Below are 24,933 nucleotides of genomic sequence, written 5' to 3'. Positions count from 1 at the left end.
ATATAGCTAACCTAAGATAGAAGGTTTGGATGTTAGGGCGTGAAATGACCTTAGCCGTTAAAACGCCCTTAAAAATTAATAATAATAATAATAATAATAATAATAATAATAAAAGATTCTAGATTTATAGACAGTTTTATGAATATTTTCTTGAAAACGACTACTTGGATTACTAAGGACTTTTTGTGTGTCATGTCATTTAAGATCTTTCATAGCACAGGTATATCATGTATTTTAACTTGAAAAATAAGTACCTCACTAAAATGCCCCTAAATGGTTTTGTTTTCCTCTCTTCAAAATACGAAGTGCGTTTCCGGTATCAAACTTTTGAAAATAACTAGAAGAAACTGATTTACCTATGGGATTAAGAAACATTGTTTTTGGGAAATGTCTTTCCAGCGATTTGGATAATAGGTACTGCTATGAATTTGTGCTAAAACTATAAATCTTGGTTTAGTTTATCGTACCTCTGTATAAACTAGATTTTCGATATCATTCCGTGTGAATTTACCGTTCTTTATAGACTTATACGGAAAAATCATCATGCAATTTGTATTTTACTAGAATGATAAATACAGAATTTTCGATAAATTTTCATTTTTCCTAATCAACAATCTAGTCAAAGTATACATTAGCATAAAAGAAAGCCCTGTGTACATCGAAGGCCGACTAAGCATCTCAAGTCTGAAATCGTGAAAGTATCGATTGGCCGGCCCTTTAGGCCAGGAGGAGTGGCATGGGCTCGTGCCCAGGGCGTGCGGCAGGTCAGGAACAGGTAGTACGACGCCGGGCAGGAGAAGAAAAAATTCAGGCCATTTAGACAAAAAACACAACAGAGGGTTATTTTGATAAAGGCAAGGGAAAAGAATTCCACCCCATCTTCAACCCTAAATTCTTGTCAGAATGATGTTGCAACATGACTGGCTTTGTATGAAAAACCCCAGCACAAATAATAAATATAACGTAAAACATATCAAATTTGTACAACAGAATTAAAAGCTTTTATGGATTTTAGGTCTATCGTTCTAATATTTTATCACTCTGCCCTTTTCCAGTTAAAAGACTAGGAGGTTTTCAATGAAATAAACCGGGCCAGCGAGATAATTAGCTTTGATCAATGTAGTGTCCTCGGTTTATCGGATTAGGGTGTGACCGAGCTTCCTCTGAGAGAGGTGAATGGAAATCATCCTATTTAACAGCTAACATTACGAACAATGGTAGTTTTTTTTAACAGGTTTAAACTTTTCTTTATAACCCTGAGATATTTTAAAAAAAATATCTATAATGAAAGAGCACATTTTTATTGTATTCAAAAGGTGATAGTACATGATCTCAATTGCATTTTTGTTCTTATTTGCCGAACTATTTTCACCGGAATCTAATTCCAGATCCAGTGATGTCTGTCAGTTTCTATATATGGGTTCTTTTCTTCCGTCGAAATTAAATTCAACGCGTTCCTAAGAGGAAATCAATGAGAATAGCCGCGAAACAAAGCGGACCAATTATATCGAATATTAAAAGTGCCAGGTTTTGCCAGAAAGATATCGAATGGAAAGTGTTTTAACATTTCGATTCAACTGAAGTTTTAAAGACTTATTCAATATACTGGATAAATAAACATAATTTCAGTAAATTTTGTACAATACAAAGCCTGATTAATGTTCTGGTCCGTCTCCTCTGAGCCTGATGAATTTGTCCTTACATTTAAAAACAAACCTACAGATCAATCATCTTTAGAATTCCCAAATATCAGCATTTCATAAGGTCAACCTATTTGGATAATAAAATAGAATAAAATAAAAATATTTCGAAATATGAAGTCGACAAGTGATCTATTTAATTGCCCTATTTCACCAGAAAGATGAATTATTTATATGTTAAACAACCTTTATGGAAAGTTGTTGATATTCACATTTATAGTGTTTTTTTTTTTTTTTTTTTTTTTTTTTTTTTTTTTTTTTTTTTTTTTTTTTTTTTTTTTTTTTTTAATGGGCAACCTGTGCCTGACGATCCCGAGGGAAATGCTAACCCGCACGGCGGGCTAGTTTAACGTGCTAGCATGCATATGAATGGGTCGCTTCTCCCCACCCTACATACTTATAAAATTCCAACATGGAAAAGCATAAAGAACAGGACAATTTAATTTTGTTTTTAATTTTTACCGGGCTTTTCAACGATTTACCTGCCACCAACATAGAATTTTTTTTAGATTGGTGTATTCAGAAACTAGAAAAAAAGAAGAAATTCCTGTTGACTATAGAAGTAACTATTTATTTAGAAATCGTGAGATGCGGTCTGGCGTGATGTAGGTTTCAGAAAAACATTTTCTTTATCGTGCCAACGGGCTCAAAGTGTTTGTCTTCTGTGTAATTGTGTCATTCGCGTGTCGTGTCGAGAGTGCAAATGTTTTTCTGAAACCTACATCACACCAGACCGCGTCTCACGATTGCTAAATAAATATCGATTAACGGTCACTAATCACCACACATATATAGAAGAAACTATGATACAACAATTACACTAATTTTGAAGCCTTCTCTCTGAAATAATCGAAGGGTTAATTGATTTAAAAGTAAACCATGAAAGTAATGAAAAGCTGTTTGACTGTTCTAGCTTGTTTTTATTGAGATGCCTTTAAAAAACTACCATAACAAGAACCTTTGTAAATCTAATAATCAACAGTCTACTTCTCTATTTTACACATAGCTTTGTTTATTTCGACATTTGTTGAGATTTGACAGTACAGTCGGCCTTAATTTATTAAAATATATACAGAAATACGCAATTTTATACGCATATATACATATATATACACGCAAATATACAGAAATTTTACTTTACATGCTTGTATTTGAGACCACCTCTTACGTTTTTTTATGCTTTAAAGAAAGTATTAATTCCAAATTAAAAATGGTTAATTGGAAGCAAAACACGGTTAATTTGATGAAGAATCTACTGTCACATAAGCCCACATATAGAAATTATAAATGATAAAAAGCCAGGGTTTGTAATGATACTAACAATTATCTTTGGTCCACCGAGATTCATTGCAATTCATCATACTTTTTCACTGAAGATGATCTGGATTTGACCCAGTCGACCTTATTTTTTTATTTGAAAAAAAAAAGATCGCAAATATACAGAAATTTTACTTTACATGCGTATATATGAGATGCTTTTTTAATGCTTTAAATAAAGTGTTAATTCGAAATTAAAAATGGTTAATTTGATATTTAAAAAAAAGGTTAATTTGATGTATAAACTACGTCACTTTAGCCAGGGTTTATAATAGTAGTCACAATCATCTTCGGTCCGCTAAGATTCGTTGCAATTCATCATACATTTTCACTGGAGATAATCTGGATTTGACACAGTCGACCTTATTTTTTTTAAATTTATTTGTAGAAAAAAAAAACAATCGCAAATATTCAAAAATTTTACTTTGCATGCTTATATTTGAGATACGTTTTTTTATGCTGTAAAAAAGTTTTAGTTCGAAATTAAATATAGTTAATTTGAAATTTTTAAAAAATGTTAATTTGATCTATAAATACGTCACTTAAGCCAGGATTTATAATAATGGTAACAATCATCTTTGGTCGCTAAAATTCGTTGCAATTCATCACACATATTCACTGGAGATGATCTAGATTTGACCCAACATTCCGATAAACTGTAAATACTGGTTGTGACACAAACTTATCTAGTCTGCTTTTCATTTATTGGAATACAAAACGCGTACAGTATTAGAATCATGTTATCGTAGATTAACTGGCTAGAAATCCATTGTCTTAACTAATTTACAACCTTTCCTGGTCTGCCATTCTCGCTTTTTCCGTGAACAAACTCTTTTAATTGTTTTATTGGATGTATTGTTTGTTCCTCTTTCAGAAACCTTTCGGGGGAGCTCCCGATTTATAATGCCGAGAAAAGACGAGGTTTAAACCTGTAAAACTTCTAAGAATTAATGCGTTCTTTAACAGAAATCAACGGAAGTTTGGAGTTTCTCGGACAAAAGGAATAACTATTAAAAGAAAGAAACAGGCAGGCCAAAAACCTCTGATAAATATAAACCTGGAAACATAATATTTAAAGTTGTAGGTTACAACTTAACACCAGGATGTGGTTTGTCGAGATCTTGCACAGTGATTAAAATGGAGACACCGGATTGAAAAGACACTCGGCACTTTTTCTGCAGAGTCAATACCACGTTGCGCCCTTCTTCCAGGATCTAGAATCGACTAATCGTAGACACTGCACACTTTTCCCTTCTTTAACCAACCAAAACACGATTTTATCGGGGTTCGAAAATAAATCATGCAGATCTCGACTTTAAAAAGGCCTATAATAATGATAGCATCAGTCATCAATTTAGGCATAAGCAACTTTCATAGATGAATTTATACTTCACAGACGAATTACTTAAAAATATGTACGTATTGACCTTTTTGTAACCACATCAGAAAATAGGTTTTCGTTATTAACTATCTGACACTTCATCGTAAGAATTCAATGATGTAAAACATTCATTGACGTATTCGTCTTATCTCCGCGTTCACAGAAAGCTGTTTAACAATGAAAGCTTATCGTGGCAGGGCCCAGTGCATGTGCTATTATCGCATGCCCTCTGCCACTTTCTGTGCTACGACACTAGGGGTTAACATCAGGGGGTACAACGTTATTTTTCTAACCACTATTTTAGAACCAATTCAGGCAGGTTAAAAATTTTAATTAGTTTTTATCAAAAATCTTGTATTCGTGTATTTTTAGAATATGTCTAAAGTTGGCAAAAACCGTTCACTGACATCAACACTTTGGGCATGACACCCTGCTCATTACGATTGAAATCGGCATTAAATCTAACGTAACTAATAAACAATTAATTATGTCTGAGTCAGTTGAAGGAAAAATCCTACAATCTGAACCAATTATTTCTTAAACGGCTATCTGTGCCGTATCAATTTGAATATCAAGATAGCCTCCGGCGATATTAACATGTACGTTAAACATTCCGAGATAATTGAACAAGAAAATAATTTACATCTTTTTGACATAGATTATGCCTCGATGGCATGGGAAATTGATTAAATTTTGTTATCATTCGAGACTAAACAAAAAAATAAAATAAAAGAACGGAGTCCATTCTGAAGAAGCACTGAAAATATCCTTAAGAAATATAAAAAGCGAACTATGATTCTTAACAACTAATTGTGGCAAAATAACAGCAAACCTAGGCAGAAATAAAATAGAAGAAGTAACTGCCTTGACAAATACGTCAATAGCACAATTATGATAAAATAAAAATTCTAATTAATATAATACGTTAATAATACGTTACTTTTCAATCATTTCTCCCGAAATATTTTCCTTAAGTATTTAACTGGTCAAATATTAAACAAAACAGATACGAAGGATCATTTATTAAGTATTTCAGAATATTCTAAGCGCAATCAGTAGGCATAAATTCACTTCTAGATTTAAAAAATATATAGTTAGCCACACTATATTTGTATTTTTGTTATCGGGAGGTTTTTTTATGTGGCATAATTAATTCGTTATTAGATTAGGCACGGAAATTATTTTGTTTACGGTTGTGACGCCCCGGTTCTGCTGTTTTGGCACATTGTTCAAAATAGCCGAAAGGGGAAAAATTGAAAGTATGCATTCGTACAAATGCTAATGCACATTTTAAAAAAAATTAATCGCGTACTTGTTTTCCAGGTGGAAGAATAAACGATTCTGAGGACAAATTATGATAGTTTAACAAATAGCACACGTGTGCCACAAATCTCGATTTTAACACAATTAACGCGGTTTACCAATCAATTCTCGCAGAACATGTGGAAAAAGGGTTAAAAGCGATCTTCGCCTTCGCTTAACAATATTTTCAACAAGGATTATCCTCTGGGTTAGGATAAGCTAATCCCCAACCGCAAGCACGGCCGTGCGAGCTGAGACAGAAAAGGACAAGGAAGGACCTCTTATACAAGTTGTTAAAGGCACCTCTTTTTTATTTATTTTTTTGTAAATGGCAAGAAGCTTGGTATGTCCCAGATCACTTTATTACTTTTTATTTTCTTAATTTTAATACGTTTATGTTAAGAAGATTGTTTTAATTTATTTGGGTCAGGTCCCGATTTTTGTTTTCTTAATTAATTTTTTATTTGAATTTGTGCCACGGATATTTTTTTACACTCGTAAGTGACACGAGTTGCTTGGTGTGAAGGGGATCCATGCAAAGATCATAATAAAACTTTATTTTCCCATAATAAACTGTTATTTGAAGGGTTTTGATCTACCACACTCCTCCAAAATAATACACTCCCGATCGGACAAAGTATACCATTCGCTTTTTAAATGACGCAATTTTTGGGAGATATTTTTCACACGTGGTGAATTTTTTAAATTCTACTGAGATCTTACAACGATCCGAATTTTGAGCAAATTCTAAACAAAAAAATCTGTGATATCACTTACAAAAAGTGAATCTACACACTCACCCTCCCTTCATCGTATCTATTAAGATCCAAATGATTAAATTTTGCGCGTCTATCCGATCGATACTACAGCAATTAATAGTACTCAGAAATTTTGCATAACGTTTTTCAATGTCTCCGTTGGTGTACCGTCCTTCAAATAACGTTGACGCTATTTTAAGACGTTTTGTTTTAGTAGTTCAGGTTATGGTGGTATATTGAAGACTTGTAAACAAAAGCACCATTCCCGGATGTTATGGATTTGCTCTTTATTGATGTTCTGCAAATGCTGAGAACTGGATAGTTGTAGAACCTCTAACGTACAAAGTAAACATTGTAACCCCGCGCGATTCGGGGCAATTCTGTTTAAATGAAATTGAAAACGTGTAAAAAACTCTTAAGGGAAACAAATGGTTTTAACTGAACATAGCAAACTTTAGTACATACACATTATAATTATGTTCTATTCCTGTCTCCTAGAATTGTAGGTTTTAAAATGTATTTAAGCGGACCAAAAGCGATCAACGACTAAACCTGTCTACACGTTCTAAAATATTTTTTACAAATTGTTTGATTGAGTATATTAATTTTCTTTTACGAGGGTATTTCAACTACGCGGTTGAACGTAGGAGTGCCGGTGTTTTTGAAAAAAAAGCCCAGCCAAGTTTGTCGGGTTTGAATGAAGGGCCGCGACCATTAAATTACAATAATGACTAAACCGTAGCAGCCACCAATGCTCCCCCTATTATTATAGGCATAATAGATAAATACTCCTCGATCTTCAATAGTTTGACATATAAATGTAATAGAGCAAGATATTTAGTTCGCATTCCATGTGATCTGAAGGGTGATGGACCTACAATTTGGTCGCTACATGTCTTTTTAGGTCTGCCTGGTTTGATCTGGGCAAATTAAATTGAAACATAAAAATGGTACAATTGGTTAAAAGATATGGACGTGCTAGCGTCTTAAAAAGTAAAGTTGTAAACAAAACTTTATCACATTTAGTATAGTTATTGTGCGAAAACATCAATTTTTTTTCTGCTATTTTTTAATTCATTATTTGTTTTTTCTGTGTTTAAAGGAATGCGTCTAATACCACAATCATGAATTAGCGCGGTCATCGTTCTCGAGAGTAATGTAAATAAATCGGATTCTAGATCGAGGATAGAGTTCGAAGCCAGATCTCACTCATTTTAAAAGATTAATGCAACGTTACAATACATGGTATATCGGAAAACAGCAGTTGTTTTAGCAACCCGGGAATTTACAAACGCCCTTGCTACCTCTGAAGATGTTCTCTGTTCTTAACGATCTTGGGACATGATTTTTAGGCCTGATTTTGGATAGTAAGAATGGATACGAAGTAGAAAGTTAGGGCAATGATTTATAGGATTTTGGTATGAATTCTTTGGAGGTTGGAACGCTTGGCTGAACTCCAAAGTTCGATGTCTTACGTGGAAATGGGTCTCTAAATGGTGGTATAAATGAAACTTTGTAGAGTCAGTTTTGATAGATATCCCTAATTAGCGGTTTAGATTAGATGGCCAAGGAGTGGTACTAGAGTGGAGCTATGATATTCTTCGGAGGGTGAAAGTGACACGTTCACATTTCTGAACGCTTATTGACATTACAACCGCTTAACTACAGCTAAAGGGATGTGATACGAGTTTGCAGGTTTTTGGTTGAGATGTTAATGTGAGGTTGGTGGTTTCATCCGTATAGAGGTGGTAAGTATAGTTTCAGCAAGAGTAGAAATGTCTGTAGTGTATTCTGTGTAGAACATACCCATCCACATAAATTACTGCCTTGTGGTACCCCTGCAGCTGTTCGATAGACGGGGTGATAGAGAGGAGCCACTGATGATTTGAAAGTACTAGTTGGTTAAGTATGTAAAAGGGTCTTACAAGGTACGAGAAAAAATAACCCCCATATCCGATCGAAGGCTTCCTTCAAATCTAGGCATACGCCGGGAGCAGCTTTCGCTCACGAGCAGTTGATGTCAACAACATAGTTCTGCTGAATAGTGGATCGAGTCTGAACGTGGTGATCAGGAATAAGATTGAGAGAATGAAGAGGGAGAACGTTTTTAAGCCTTTTTTCTAGGATTTTGCTCATATAGTCAACAGACTAATTTGACAGTAGGGTGATAAAAGACCTTTGGAATTATCTGAATGAGAAAAATGTTAATTGGGATAGAAAGTATATAGTTCTAAGGACACAATAAGGAAACTTACAACTTTTTTACGTAGTACCCAAGGATTTTCGCTGATAATAAGTCTTTTTTAGGTAGATAATCTTAACCCCTCATCCTAACTTGCCCTAAATTAGGGATCTTTCATTGGGTACGCATGGTTTTGCAGGAGGGAGAGATGTTTTGAGTAGTCATTTAAGAGCCAGCCTACCTTCACTTTTACTGATACAAAGACCCAAGTACTATTACAGCAAAAAAAACTATCAATTGTACTCCATTCTGATTTCCATTGTTTATGAAAGAGAATATAAAAAAAATTCAACTACTATTACAAATTAACCAAACTTTTTCTGGCAGACGGAATAAACTGTGTATAAAACAAAAATAATATAAATTGTCTTACTCCTTCCTGGTTTCTATTGTTTATGGAAAAGAGGAAGCATAATAAATAAAGGAAACATTATTATCGTAATTACTTGCGGGGGAATTGAATTCCTCCATGACAATTTAAGGCAAATTTGGGTTATCATGCAATCAGACAAGGTGGATGGTATAAACTGAAAATCATAATATTCCATCAATTTCTATATTTATGTCTATATATCATTGATTAAAAATCAATTTATGATAGTTCACATCATTTTTGACAATAATGGTAAAGGGGCGAAATATACAATTAATTATAGTCCAATTACGCCATCCAAGTGGAGAAAGGCCAACGGATACTCGCCTCACCTTTACCTTTCATTGACTTTATAATCGGGGAAAATATTACATTACTATTACGTTTTTACATCAGGTTGAATTGTTCATGAGCTCAATGACTTGTAAAAGAAGAAAATTTTAGTAATTCGGGAAACACGAGAAAAACGAAAAAACGTGATACTAGGTCCACGGGGGAACCATCAAATTGATTTTTTTTTTTTACCAAGGAAATTTAGGTCACGGGAGTAAGTGCCTTATAATCCATAATTGGTTTTTTTTACCAACGAAATTTCACGGAAGCACCACGGCCGTTTTTAATTAAATTTAGCTGTTAATTTAACAATGTAAGGAAAAAATGACCATTTTTTATTCTTAAAGGCGATAAGACAACAATAAATAATAATAATAATAATTGGTCGAAGTTGGAAAATCGAATGTGATTATGAGGCGAAGTGTTGCAAGTAGGCCAGCCGGTTGAGCCAGCGGATTAAAAATTTCTGCCAATTTTACAAATTAAGGACAAAAGTTTTTGGAAAACTATATATCTTTCTATTTTCCCTTTCGTCTTTTTTAATTAATTATTAAACAAGAACCACATCTCACGATTTCTAAATAAATATCGATTAACGATCACTAATCACCACACATTAAGCAATAAGTTTTGAAAATGGCGACTCATAACATGTTTAATTACCGAACTTAATAAGATATTTACTTAAAACATAACAAAAATCTGATTTTTTCTTCTTTTGTTTCAGTGGTGGGTTTTAACTAAAATAATTATTAAAAACTAAAGATTCGACGAGCCGGAACTGCGAGGGTAAGCGGAACAAAATGATTGGAAATGACCTAACTACACCTCTTGTTCTGCTTTTTTTTAATTCAAGCTTATTTTTCAACTTTTGTATATCATCTGATCAGACCAGTTTTCCTGCTTCCTTCTGCTTTATAAGACTTTTTTTCGATTAATCCGAACAAGGCTCAGTCCCACGTTCTACTGTTAAGTGTTTAATCGTCCCGGCATGGAAAAATTCGGAATGGGTAACGGAAGCTATCGATACCTGTGAGGCACCGAGGACCTCTTCGGCCTGGGTCTTTAATAAGAATTCTTCTCCAAGGAACGAAAAAAATTCCTACACGCTGAGAGAAAAAAAAACCGCCAAAACCTCGTATATTTTAAAATCAATCAATACAGTAGTGCCAGCGAAAAATTTAACCAATTAATTTCGACTCGGGAAACCGGGCCAAAATGAAGGACTTGTTAATGAAGCAGAGTTGTTGAAAATTGAGCACGACTCGCTGAGAAAGCGGATTAAATTGCCGGTCAATCAATTTTATATTTTCAAGAAGAAAATACAACGAAACAAAGACCATATTTCATTCTCCCAAGAGAATTTAGGTAAAGTAGGTGAGGAGTTTTTTTTCTACATAAAATGTGACACGTGTTAATGAAAATTTGAATGGAGAGAATAATTTTATTTAGCATACGTTTCAAGGGTAAAAAAAATTATGTAGGTAATGGTGGTCACGTTGGCTCAAAAGAATTGAAAATGGAAGGTGGTTGAACCTGAGGCATGCCTTAAAAAGAAAAAGCGAAAGAAATAGTTAACTTTAGACTGCTAAATGTTAAAAAATGCTAAAATTATTCATATTGCTAGAAGATTGTAAAGATAAGTTGATTTCTAAGTTGTTGTTTTTTTTTTGGTTTTTTTTTTGGGGGGGGGATAATTCTCCTGGGAGAATTCAGGTAAAATAGGTGAAGATGTTTTTTCATGCAGTGTGTTAAGATGCATAAAATATTAAGATTTTACTAAGTGGCAAGTTGAAAGGCAAAAATTGTTGTCGATCAGTTGGAATGGACTGACTCGAAGAGAATTTAGGTAAAGGAGGTGAGAAGTCCCCCCCGCCCCAAGTAAATGTGTTTAGCTATGTAAAAACAATATGAAATAACATGATTTTCTTATCGTAATACTATATACGTATCTTGAAGGGCACGCAGAACAAATAAAACAAATTATGTGGGTAAGGATGATGATCAAGGGTGCCCCAATAGATTGAAAATGCAAAGTGATTGAAACTGAGGCACGTCCTTAGAAAAACAAAGAAGAAATACTGGACCGGCATATTTAAAAGGTGCTTAAATGACTCATACAGATAGAAGATAATAAAGCTGATTTGGTTTGTAAAGGATAATTCTCCTAGGACAATTTAGGTAAAGTAGGTGAGAACATTTTCTTATACATGGGTCCAATTTTACTAGCGACAGGTTGGAGAGCAAAAGAATTGTGAAAAGTTCAAAAAATCAGTCGCCACGAATAGGGTCAGTTCGAAAGGATAAATCTCTTATGAGAATATGAGAGGATTTTTTTTTTTTTTTTTTTTTTTTTTTTTTTTTTTTTTTTTTTTTTTTTTTTTTTTTTTTTTTTTTGGTGCGATGTGTCAAAGTGAGAGTTTTTTTTTTTTTTTTTTTGGTGCGATGTGTCAAAGTGAGAGTGAAGGTTAAAATGGATAATTTTATTTATTTACCATGCATTTTGAAGGCTAGAAAGAACAAATTAGAAGGTAATGATGGTCAGGATGGCTCCAAAGATTTGAAAATAGAAGGTGGTTGAAACTGAGGCATGTCCTTAGAACCAAAAAATGGAAGAAATACAGAACCCGTATATTTAAAACTTAATAAAATTATTCATAAAGCGAGAAGATTGTGGAAAATGTAAGAAATCGGTGAAATTATTGGAAAAGATAATTCTCTTCAGAGACTTCAGGTAAAGTAGGTGAGAAAGTGGGAAGTTCTATTGGTGTTTTTTCAAGTAAACATGTTTAATTATGTAAAAAAACATAAAATTACTATATTTAACATAATACTATATATTTTGAAGACCATGTAGAAAAGATTATGTACGTAAGGATGGTAAGGGATGGTCCAATGGAGTTGGAAATCTAAGGTGGTTGATCCTGAGGCACGTACTTCGTAGTAAAAAGAAAGAAATACTGAACCTATATAATTAAAACTGGAATAATTAATCATACAGATAGAAGAGTATTAAGTAAGTTGATTTCTATAATTTATTTATTATTATTATTATTTTTCGAAAGGATAATTCTCTTAGGACAATTTAGGTAAAATAAGTGAGGACATTTTATTATGCAATGGGTCGAGAAGTATAAAATGTTTAGTTTTTCTTAATGTGGCAGGTTGGAAAGCAAGACGCGGATTGTGAAAAATGCATTCAATCGAAGAGGTTCAGTTGGAAAGGACAATTAAACTAGGAGAATTTACGTAAAGTAGTATTTCTTTTCTTTTTTTTTTTGCATGAAATGTGTTGTGGCGTTGATGCAGGATATAATTCTTTCTTCCATTGTGACCTAAACAGGTCTATAGTGGAAGTCAATGAAGGTTTAAATGGAGAATTAATTAATTAGAAAGAATTATTCATAAAGCTAAGGAAGATGGTGGAAGTGCAAGAAATCAGTTGGCCAACTGGAAAAATTCTCCTAAGAGACTTTAGGTAAAGTAGGTGAGAAGATACACTTCTAATGTTGTTTTTTCAAGTAAACACGTTTAGTTATTTAAAACAACATAAAATTGCACTATTTAGCATAATATTACATTTTGACGACCAGTTAGAACAAAATATGTACGTAAGGATGGTCAGGGATGGCCCAATGGAATTGGAAATAGAAGGTAGTTGAGCCTGAGGCACGTCCTTAGAAAAAGGAAGAAAAAACCGAACCTATATACTTAAAATGTTGTTATTATTAATCATACAGATAGAAGAGTATAAAGTAAGTTGACTTCTATAATTTATTTACTATTATTATTTTTGGTAAGGATAATTCTTATAGGACAATTTAAGTAAAGTAGGTGAGGACATTTTGTTATGCAATGGGTCGAGAAGTATAAAATGTTTAGTTTTTCTTAATGTGGCAGGTTGGAAAGCAAGACGCGGATTGTGAAAAATGCATTCAATCGAAGAGGTTCAGTTGGAAAGGACAATTAAACTAGGAAAATTTAGGTAAAGTAGGCGAACTTTTTTTTTCTCGCGTGAGATGTGTCAATGAAGGTCTGAATAGGGCAGAGATTGAAAATGAATAGGGGGAAATGCGCCAAATAGTCGAAAATAAGAGGGGCCCCGAGTATAAAGAAAACGTGATAATGAGCCGAAGGGAGACAACACGTGGGTCAGAGACGGCAGGAAGGCTCTGCTGCCGAGTCCCGGTCACCGGGCCGGCGCCCTTCAAATGAGATTGTCTCGTCCACTCACCTTCTCCGATGAGACTCCTTCCTGTCGGATCGAGGCAGTGTAACCGGAGAAAAAAAAATCACCGGTGAAAAACGAGTTCGGCTCGAAATGGAAAACTGTGAACTGGGTTGTGAGCCGCGAGTTGGTGGTGTTGAGACTGACGAGTGGGGAAGGCGCATGTGCCGAGCGCGGGGAAAAGCCCGCCGGCCCCACCGAACGCCCATTTATCGATTCGGACCGACGACACACGAACGACCTGCTCGCCGCTGACCGACAACCATTTACGCACCATCTAGCGACAAATCTCATAAATCGGCTCATACCAATAGCACAGAAATAAATACACCAACAGGAAAAAAATTCCACCCAATTGATTTTTTTTCATTTTCTCGATAAAAGAAAATTCTGCCTTTAATTTGTCTCATTGTTTTTACCAATAAATATTTGTTTAAGCTATATTTTAAATTGGGAATGTCAAATAGTGATAATAATAAGTTTATTGCACACATGAAGAAAATAAAAATTACAGATAATTCAGACAAGAAAATAAACTTAATTCGGCACAGTAATCGTCTGCCAGAGTTTGGATTAATTATTAACTAATCCTACAAAATAAACGTACAAATGCATTAAGCTAAATATATGTTAAATGTAATATCTATAACAAAATACTAAATAAAAAGGACACAAAACTGAGAAGTAAAAATCAATGAACCGAAGCTGAGACCGGAGAAACAGAAGTACCAAATATCAAGAGAAAGAGCAGGGGAAAAGAGATGAGCAGTAAAAGAGAAAAAGAAAAGAGAATTAGTTAAATTCGTTTACTATTAGCCTTCAATAAGCTCAGGCCACTTTTGCATAATTGACCGAGGCGTCCAATCTGGTCCGTTGCGCAATTTTATGAGTCTGTCCATTGATACGGTTCTTTCGCTGAACGCAGACAAAGGATAGGGGACAGAAGGGGGCATTCTGCGACAAAATGGAATGTCTTCCTTTACCTGGTAATTGCATAACTCACACTCCTGTTGGCTGAGGAGATCATACAGCTTATGCTGAAAGTTCAGCAATTCTCACCTCAGTTTTAGGATCCAACGTATGTCTTTGGATTTTGGTCCCCAACCGAGCTGGCACATCTAACTCCATAATCCAGCATCCTATATGGATATCAAATAGAGGTAAACACATTTATCCCTTAATCCAAAACAATGATAAAGTATGTCTCAATGTTTACTTTTTATGAAATTTAAAATGTTTATTCAGTCTCATTTGAATTCTGAAGCTATAAACCATTTAGTTTTCATCTTTGTTTTCTTAATTTCAATTTTTAAACTTAAAAATGCCACTTAATTTTGGGGATGTTGTGTGTGGTGTGGCACTTATTGATGATGGACGTTCCATTAGGTATGAGGCTATTGTCATCAGAGTTCCCTACGAAACTCTATGAGACATCATTAGACATTTTTGAGAAACTGGATCCTATCATAGAAGGCCCGGTTCTGGGCATCCTAGGGTAAAAGAACCATAGAATGACCGTTTTTTTCACTTTGAGAATTTTGTAAAATCGGCACCTTACTGTTGTTCAAGTGATTCATCAGCTCCAGGAAGTTCGAGGTGTCCAAATTTTTGAACGCACTGCTCAAAGAAGATGAAATCAGTATGGAGTGATGCCTTTTCGCCCCATAAGACCAGAATTGACCAGAACGCACAGAGTTGCACAGCTCTCATTTGCTCGAGAAGCCATTGGTCTTTAGATGATTGGTCTGCTGTACTTTTACAGATGAGAGTAGATTTGCTCTATGATCTCCAGATGGGCGTCAAAGAGTGTGTAGAAGGAAATGAAAGGTACGAAGCATGTAATTTTTCCCAGAGCTAACCTTTTCAACATAGCTCAGTGATGGTGTGGGCGGGAATTTCAATGGAGAGTCGCACAGAGTTGGTTGTTGTTCATGGAGGGTCTTAGATGGTGACTTGTTATATGGATGAAATTTTGGAATGTCATGCATTGCCTATCCGCAATGAAATCAGCGATAATCCTATTCTAATGCACAATAATGCCTGTCCACATGTTGCTCACATAGTACAAGCATACCATCAACAGCATAACATCAACGTATTAGCCTGGCCAGCCCATTCTCCAGACTTGAACCCCATCGAACATTTACGGGATAATCTAAAAAGACGGATAAGAGCACTTCCTGATTCATTCCACGATGGTGAAAGGACTCTTCATGAGGAATGGGCTAACCTCCAGCAAAGAGACATTTCCAGTCTGGTGGAAAGTATGGCAAGCTGTCTTCGAGATGTAATTAAGGCGAGAGGACGAAACACACGATACTGAAACGTTAATTAAAAATCTAATAAACATGTTTTATCTGTCTTTTTTTTTCATTTTCCTTAGCAATTTTTTTTAGATAAAGACTCAATTATTAAACGTTAAAAAATGTGACTCTTTGGTTAATATATACAAATCCAGTTATGTTAAAAGTGGGCGGAATCTTTTGCCTGTCAATGTATAATGAGAGCAACAACACAAATAATTAATAATCACCCTTGAATTTCAGCGCCCCATCATGCATGCAATTCCAAATCCATTCATATATTCTTCTATCAACCTTTACACATATTGTAGAACTAGCCTAATTAAAGATCGATCATATCACGTCACACAATCACACTAATAAATGCATTCACTCTCAACATAACCTTTACATATACAACTAACCTACTTGAGGGTCGATGGGGTACTCGATATTCAGCCATCGACCTCTCATATAAATGTCAGTTACAAAATGACATTTATATTAATTTTATTTATTCAATTAACAGCGAATAGCCTACAATCAAATATATACATATACATATGTTACATATTACTTTTTTTACAACTATTTAAATTCTTTTTTAAAAAGATAGTTCCTACTCACAGTAAGTTGTTTTCAGCGAGCGGATTTGAAGCTTAAAGCTCGTCAAGTTGAAGGAGAAGCACATCATATTTTTCGACACGATTGTAAGAGTGAACCCTCCGATCCACCGCCAACGCGATGTTCCAAAGAGATGGCGGTTTTAATGCCGTTCAATTTTTGAACGTGCGAAAACAGTTAATTATAATAAAACTAAATATTACTGTAATAAATACTAGTAATATTGATAAATTAATAATATTTTAATGATTTAACGATAAAATCAAATTGTTGTAATTCAGGTTTTTCGCGCGTTCAAAATTGAGCGGCATTAAAGCCGGCTTCTCATTGGAAAATCGCGTTGGCGGGCGATCGGCGGGTTTACTCTACGTTTCATGTCGAGAGACGTGCAGTACTTCAACTTGACGAACTTTAAGCTTGAAATCCGGATAATAGAAATCAACAAACTGTGAGTAATAACTGTATTTCTAAATGAGATCAAAAACCCCACATTTATCATTGCTACTATTTGAATTTTCTTAAAGAAGTGCAAAACAGTTCGAGGTCAATATCATTAGCATTAGAGCACATTTTTAGTTAGCGGAGCATTAATCAAATAATCCGTTTTACAATTTGGTATATAGAAAAGATTGGTTAATTTTGTCCTCTTCTCAGGCACATTGAACCCTTTCAAGTAATTTAGGAAAAACAAATCAAATAACCTAATAATGATTATTCAGAAATCATGAGATACGGTCTGGTGTGATGTCTTTATTGAGATCATCTTCAGGGCTCAAAGTGTTTGTTTTCTGTGTAAAATCTCAATAAAGAACAACACGTTGGCACGATAAAGAAAATGTTTTTCTGAAACCTACATCACACCAGAACGCATCTCACTATTTCTGAATAATCATCGACTAACGGTCACTAATCATCACACATAACCTAGCAATTATACAAGAAAAATAAAATCAAATGCAAGCGTCCACTCATTTAATGTACTAATTAATCCACATTTGTTTAGTGGTCATAATAGACCATATTAATTATTTCAATTAATTATTCTTTTTATCAAAGGTTTTTGGTTCGGATGAAAAATTAGTGTCATGAGAGGGATTTGAATCCATGACCTTCAGCTTCAGCTTTCATCTCAACCAAGCCTGAAGGTTGTGCGTTTGAATCCCGCTCGTGAAACTAACCTTTGTCTCAACCGAGACTTTAGGTAGAAAAAATAAATAATTAAAATAATAATACTCTAATTTATTTGGAGATCATGAGATGCAGTTTGTGTGATGTAGGTTTAGAAAAACATTTTCTTTATTGTGCCAACATTTCAATCTTATTAGATCATCTCCAGGACTCTAAGTGCGTGTTTTCTGTAATATTGTGTATATGATTAGTGTATATTATGATCTAAATAAAGATTGAAACATTGGCACAAGAAAGAAAATGTTTTTCTAAGCGTACAACACACAAGATCACATCTCACGATTTCCAAACAATCATTAATTAACGGTTGCTAAATACAACTCTAATTTATCTATTGTTATTGTTGGTTATTTGCTTAGTGAATTGTTTTAAATATTAAAATTATTAAAATCATACGACATGTACATTTATTATCATTTACGTGTTTTCAAGCTATGACTTATACTTCTGCATCATGAGAGGGATCGAACAGACTCAGTTTTTAACCGACCTCCCTCATGATGATGAAGAGCAAGTGGGTCATAGCTTCAAAAGTGCTATAATGAAAATAAATGTATATGTCATCTCTGTATTCAATAATTACAATCCTACACTGAAAAAATGCTATTGTAACTATTTAAAAAAATTAAAATAAAATGTTTAGAAGTTTAAGAGTTACAATTTTGATAAATAAGCAATTAAAAAAAGTAAATTGTGATGGTATTGAACAAATATGTTTGTCGCATTTAAGTGACAAAAGGGTAAAAACATGATACTACTGCATAAGTGCATAAAAAACCTCTACCCCTCTGTTCCAATTAAGGAAACAATGAATATATTACAAGGCATTTTATACAAAAACTGCGACAATGAATGTCAATTTTGATTCAGGCATACTCATAGAAGTGTTTTTACTTTTAAGGAAAATTATTCTAACACACATACAGATAATTTGATGACATGCTCACCATAGTAGACATCAACAAATAAACAGACTAGGGGGTTGCAGTTGCCAAGTGGTTAGGGCTCAGCCTCTCGGCAAGTAGACCGGGTAGTTCGATTCCCACTGTCCCACTGGAATTTCTGACATCTTCCCCTCCTCAAAAAATTCTCTTCAACTCTAGCTTGGCTAAGTTGGTAGAAATAAAACCAACAGAATTGGACAAAATAAAAATACAAGTACACAATAATAAATAATCATTTGCTTCCTTGTTATTTAAAATTCTTTTATAACAAGAAGATCAGAAATTATTTTCAAATGAACTGAAACAGAACAGTAGCCTATTTGCAAATAGTCAGCAATTATGTAAGGGTTTTGTTCCAAAATAAGTAGGACTGACCAAAATTATATTATATTAAAGATTCCAGTGTTTATAGATTTAAGGAATTACCAGTCTGTAGCAACACACATTGAAATACTTAAAAAAAACAATAAATAATCCGGTTTTTAGATTTTTTTGACTTGTGCCACTTTTCTTGTGGATGTGCAATATATTCTGCGAATATATTTTTGATAAGTGATCACACAACTGAGTTGAATTCCAAAATGGGGCTTATCAATGCAAAAAATAACATTTTCAAACAGTTAACAATATTAAATTCTTCCATTTTCAAGAAAACAAGTAGTTTTATACTTTTAATTACAATAGTTTCAATGTGTGAGTTAATAGAAAGAGATGAGTAAAAAAAAATTCTTTAATATTATTTAAAACAGTTTGTAATATTAAGTAGTGAACGAGTGTAAATAAAAGATATAAAATCAATTCATTTTTAATAAGTGTAATATTGTATAAACAAATTAACACTTTTAGGAATACATTGATTTTGTCCTTATATGAATACAACATTATACATTCATTATACACTGTCATTTATGCTGACTTTTCCAAGGCATATGGCAAAGTTAATCAACCACTTCTAATAGATTCAGAAGCATTTTTGGTTTCCATAGCACTGTTTTAAGTTGGTTCTCTTCCTGCCTCAACAATAGAAAACAATATGTTAAATTAAAATCCTATTATTCTTTTCCGTTTTTAGTGTCTTATGGAGTGCCCCAACGATCACATTAGGCCCCTTTCTATTTTACATCTTCAATAACAAAATTGCTTCTGCTCCTAAAATCAATTTCTCCTATTCACTGATGATCTCAAAATATTCCCTAAAATTCATTATGAATCTGACTGCATTTATTTACAATCCAAACTAATTAATCTGGAAGAGTGGTGTATCAACAACTATATGACATTCAACATTAACAAATGCAACATCATCTCTTTGAGCAGAATTAAATCTACCCTATCCTTCCCTTAGCAATTATTCTTCATGTGTTGTTACTCCAAAGATTTTAATCTCTCCACTTTTAGTCTCCTGTACACTTCTCTCATCTATTCCATGTTAGTATCCTGTTCCTAAATCTGGGCACTGCACTACAATACCTATATTAAATTATTAGAGCAAATTCAGCACAAATTATTTAGGCGGATAAGCTGCAGCAAAATGTGTACCTCCTATTATGATATTCCTATTGACATCCTGCAGCAGAAACAAAAAATTTAATTTCACTTGAATATCAGCGTACTACATTTGAGGCTCTACTCTTGTATAAACTTCTTAATAACAGGACTACCCTGAGCTACTTCAACTAATAAATTTCCAAATCCCTACTAACCAACCCCTATCTTGCTCATTATCTCCACTCCAACTACTGCCAGCTACCTCTACCATTCTTCTATCTAGACTGTATAGACTTGGGAACAAAATTAATAATAATATCAACTTCTATAACAACTCTCTTGACAGCCTCTTTACATTTGACTCCTTTTCTGCCTGCAAGAAATCCTAACCACACCTAGCATTATTACTGACCACAAAAATCCACCAAATTCAACATCACTAGGGCATAAGCAATTCTGCCCTGGAGTCTATCTAGACCTCTCCCAGGCAACAGGGTGTACTGCTGAAACATTCATTTTTTTCAGCACACTCTATCTCATCTTAAAATTTATCTGATCATTTCTTCCTTCCGATTGATCGTACATCCATTACTTTTCAGCATATACATGACAGTCTTCTCTCGACGCTTTCTCTTACCAATGCTAAGGATAAAACAATTCTCTTTGCAAACCTCAATCCTGTCGTAGCAGTTTCACTTGTACCTTGTTCAAATTGAACTCTTTTAATTGCAGGGACTTAAGTTATTAAGATACTGGTGTACTTTGTTAACTGAATTCCTTGAATTTTTTCCGATAATTATGACCAATATATTTTCCTATCTCTACATGAAATTATTGGTTTATAAATTAAATCCACGCCGTTTTTCAACAATTCTATTTTATCCCTTTTGTGTTTTGAAGCAATGTGTATTTATTCAGTTATTGTTGTTTACACAATCTGAAAGAGAATTAGTTGAGGGGTTTTTATTCGCCAGTTTCGTTCAATTGATAACAGGAGATTAAAAATGGGTCTTTTACATCAATGTTCAGAGAGAAAAATCTCTGGAAAAACGCAACGACTCACTGTTAACGACTCCAAAAGCTTGATTTCATCAGTGGAATCCTACCCAACGTAATGAGTTGTCTGACATTGCCCCTTCAGATTTTCATTTATTCGGGCTCTGAAAAACTCTATTAATGGAAAAACATACGGAAGATTTTATCTCTCGCAAAACCTGAGAAATTCTGAGAGGACGGAATCACAAAATTACATGGAAAATGGTAACATTTAGTGGAACAACATGGTTCATATTGATAAAATTTGATTACAGAGGCTCACTTCCTCTGTTGACGTGCATTTGAAATGTTTCGTATGAAAGAAATTGAATTAAGAAAAATTATAATAAAATATAGTATCCCGTTACAAATCAGAAAATTGCCAAATTCAGCATCATAAACGTCTCTTTTCTTTATTAGAAACCCTGCTAGAAAAGTGCAAAAACTTATGCAAAATCAAATCAGAGTATAGAGAATAAATTTAAAAAATCTGAACTTCTCCCTTAGCGAGAAAACATTAAATAAAACATCAATGAATTTCAAATAAAATAATTAGTTTCAATAATTAATAATAAAAATGTCTCAATAAAATCTTCAATAAATCACATGAGAAATATATAATAAAAGAGTGCACTCGGTGAACGTGAACTGTAAGTCGGGGTAGAGATAATTTTTAAAAAATTCAAGAAAATGAAGTCAGCTGATAGTGATGAATCTAATTGTGATTATCTTAAGGTGCTCATTGAGTTCTCTGATTAACTGGTCAGAGTTATGTCCTGGTGTTTTAGTTTTTTTAAAGAAAGATTTTTATCAGTTCTCGCTGAGAGATACGCGATTTGCAATAACAGTCCAATTTTTTTGTCCTTCACCAAATTCATAGGGATAGTTTTTAACAGTAATTAACTCTTCATTAATCACCGAATGCCATATTGCCCTCACAGTTATGTGCAGGTTTATTTCTGAAGAAATACCCGAAAACTTACAATTTTTCTTAAATAGGAGGAAACCAGGAGGGCTTCGAAAAATGCATATAATTGAATAAATGAGCATATAATACCCAAATACTAGGTTACATATATGATAAACACTACTACTGTACAGGATGTCCTTTTTCGATAGCCTGGCTGAATTTCTCTTGAACCAATGGCGCTATAAATAAAACCTTTCAGTGTAGTTTCAAATTTTTGTAGACAAATTATACAGGGTACAGCAGGCCAGTGCAACTTCAAAATTTCAAACACTATCCTATAAATCCTGATACATAATTTTAAAGAATTTTTACGCTGAAAACAATGGTGCAATCGGATTTTAAGTTGGTCAAAAAATGACAAAGTTATTGCACAAAGTTTGAAAAAGAAAACATTCATTTGGTTTACTATTTATTAATCACATTTCATGTTCGAACTACCTGCCTTAAGTAAAGATGCAAAGATTCACCGGTGCTCAGTGCGATAGAGTCGGGGAGATGGATTAACATACATTTTCTTTCCTTTGCCGCAGTTCTTCAACCGAGGTTGCTGGGTATCATTCAGGTAGATACTGTTTTTTAAATGGCCCCACTGAAAATAGTCAAGTGGAGTTAAATCGGGTGACCGAGGAGGCAGAGGACGTATCCACCTATCCCTGAAGTGACGATCAACCTGGAAAATCATTCTTTGTCGTTGTTGCAAAGGAATATCATCTAGTAGTGTCACCACCTCATGATTACAAGAGTACGGAATTCTCGGATTTTCCTCTGCATCGAAAATTCGAACGGTTTAGTTCATTAAAGGTGAATTTAGATTCATCAGTCCATAGGATGTATGGAAGAACGTTTTCTTCAGCCTCCCAAATCGCCATTTGTGCAAGCAACATCAGACGCCAGCCATAATCAGAGGCCCGAATCTGGACAAAATGAGAGCGATACGGCTTAAAATTGTAATTCCGGAGTACATCTCTAATTTTAGTTTTTGAAAAACCTAAACCCTTCCAACATTTCGGATAGAGGAATTCGGATTTTCTCGAACATACACTAAAATATTCAGCTCCTCGTCGAAATTACGCTGCCGGTTTCTTTTCCCCATAACTTTGTCATTTTAAAGTCTGATTGCACCATTGTTTTCAGCGTAAAAAATGCTTTAAAATGTGTGTAAAGATGTGTAGGGTCGTATTGAAATTTTGAAGTTAAACTGGGCCTGAGGTACTCTGTATAATTTTTCTCCAAAAATAAGTAAAACTTTGAAACTAGACTAACAAATATTAAGCAAGTAATTTTTCTTTTTTTATATCGTCATTGGTTCAAGAGAAATTCAGTCGGGCCATCTAAAAATGACACCCTGTATTGTAGTGGTGTTTATCATATATGTAACATAGCATTTAGATATTATATGCTCATTTATTCAATTATATGCATATTTCGAAGCCTTCCTGGTATCCTCTTCAAAACTATAAACATAATTTTTACGTTAGGATTGACATTTATTATCATAAGAATTTCAGTCAGTTTTCTTTATGAATACAGATGAACTTTTGAATAACATTTCCACAGTGAAAATTGTGAAAATTCCCTGTTTCTCACTATCATAAACACCGAATTGCACATTGACGAGAAAGAGGTGTGGATGGAGGGCCGAAGTGCTTCGGCTGTTGATGGCTCGAAGGGGGGGCGGAGCGAGGCCTTTCTTCCGATCCAGTCTCGAGCCAACACCGGCCCCAGTCGAGTCGGACAAGTCGCAGAAACGAGACCGGTCATGTTACGATGAGAATCCGCGTGTCTGCCGTCGTCTTCGCCAACTTCGTCCTCGTCCTCGCCGCCCCCGGGGCCGCCTTTATCCAACCTCCAGGACGCCCGGATGAACCGTCCTACCTCTCCGGCCCAGGGGTTGTCGGAAAACAGACCCCTGTCCCTCACTATGACCGGTGAGCAAATTGACTTCCAACAATTTATCTTTCTCCCTATTTTCATTTTGTCTTGTCAGTGGACTATATCGTCCATGGAATAGATGTAAAAATTCGTGACTTTCCTTTTTCACCCCCAACAGTTATTAAAAAATGAAGGGTGAAATGCCAAAGTTTAACACCTCAAATCCTTTTACAACTGCACAATATTTTAACAATTAAAGTCGAACAAATTGTTCGCAAGTCTGTTCTGGTTTTGTTTTTCTCTCGGAGAAATTGCGAAATTAAGAAGATGATGAGATGCCGAAAGATGTGTCACGTTTGTTATTAGCAATGACAAGCGTGGAACATTTTTATTCACAGAAAGCAGATTATGTCATAAGGCTTAATTATTAATTCCAATTATCCTCAAATTAGCAAATGGTACAAAAATGTACAGTGGTACATATTTAGCCCTCTAAGAATCGAATTTATGGTTTTTATGTAAGTAAATGGCACGTGTGTTCGTTCTTTCCTTAAACCTTTGGTTTTCTAACGTTTCACAATCAAAAATTAATTCTTGTTGATAACTATGGTTTTTATATTTTATGCTAGTACACTACATTTTTTTCAATGATTTTCATGATTTTAATAATAGTTGTTCAAATATTGCTGGGGGCGTGAGATGACTTATTTTAATGAAACTTTTTTGATGATACCAGCACCAGTTATCATATTAGATTTATTAATGGTAATTAATATAACTAATATATGTTTATGTAGGGTTTCATTAAAAAATTAAATTCATGATTGATAAAATATAATAACTTTATTTTTCTCAACTTTAGCACGAAATAGTGTTTATAGTTCGCCAGAGGAAGC

The 24,933-nt window shown here is 34.2% G+C and overlaps 2 protein-coding genes across 3 annotated transcripts in view; one reads left to right on the top strand and one right to left on the bottom strand.

Annotated features, from left to right (window-relative positions):
- LOC106664296 (sodium-dependent phosphate transporter 2) overlaps nucleotides 1–13,793 on the bottom strand; it is a 76,988-nt gene extending 63,195 nt beyond the window's left edge. For both annotated transcript variants that reach the window (XM_014389893.2, XM_014389895.2), the window contains exon 1: nucleotides 13,641–13,793. The gene's annotated coding sequence lies outside the window, so the exon portion shown is untranslated. The remainder of the gene's footprint in view (nucleotides 1–13,640) is intronic.
- Nucleotides 13,794–23,856: 10,063 nt separating this feature from the next.
- Nucleotides 23,857–24,933, top strand: part of LOC106664383 — an 83,233-nt gene continuing 82,156 nt past the window's right edge. The window contains exon 1 of the mRNA XM_014390062.2: nucleotides 23,857–24,093. Coding sequence (XP_014245548.1) covers nucleotides 23,933–24,093 — 161 coding nt within the window. The 5' untranslated portion in view covers nucleotides 23,857–23,932. The remainder of the gene's footprint in view (nucleotides 24,094–24,933) is intronic.

Source organism: Cimex lectularius, unplaced genomic scaffold (genome assembly GCF_000648675.2).
Source record: "Cimex lectularius strain Harlan isolate CLEC.00 unplaced genomic scaffold, Clec_2.1 scaffold98, whole genome shotgun sequence".
In the NCBI taxonomy this organism is placed as follows: domain Eukaryota; kingdom Metazoa; phylum Arthropoda; class Insecta; order Hemiptera; family Cimicidae; genus Cimex; species Cimex lectularius.
The sequence above is the reverse complement of the archived record's forward strand: the minus strand, read 5'-3'. Positions and strand labels throughout refer to the sequence as shown.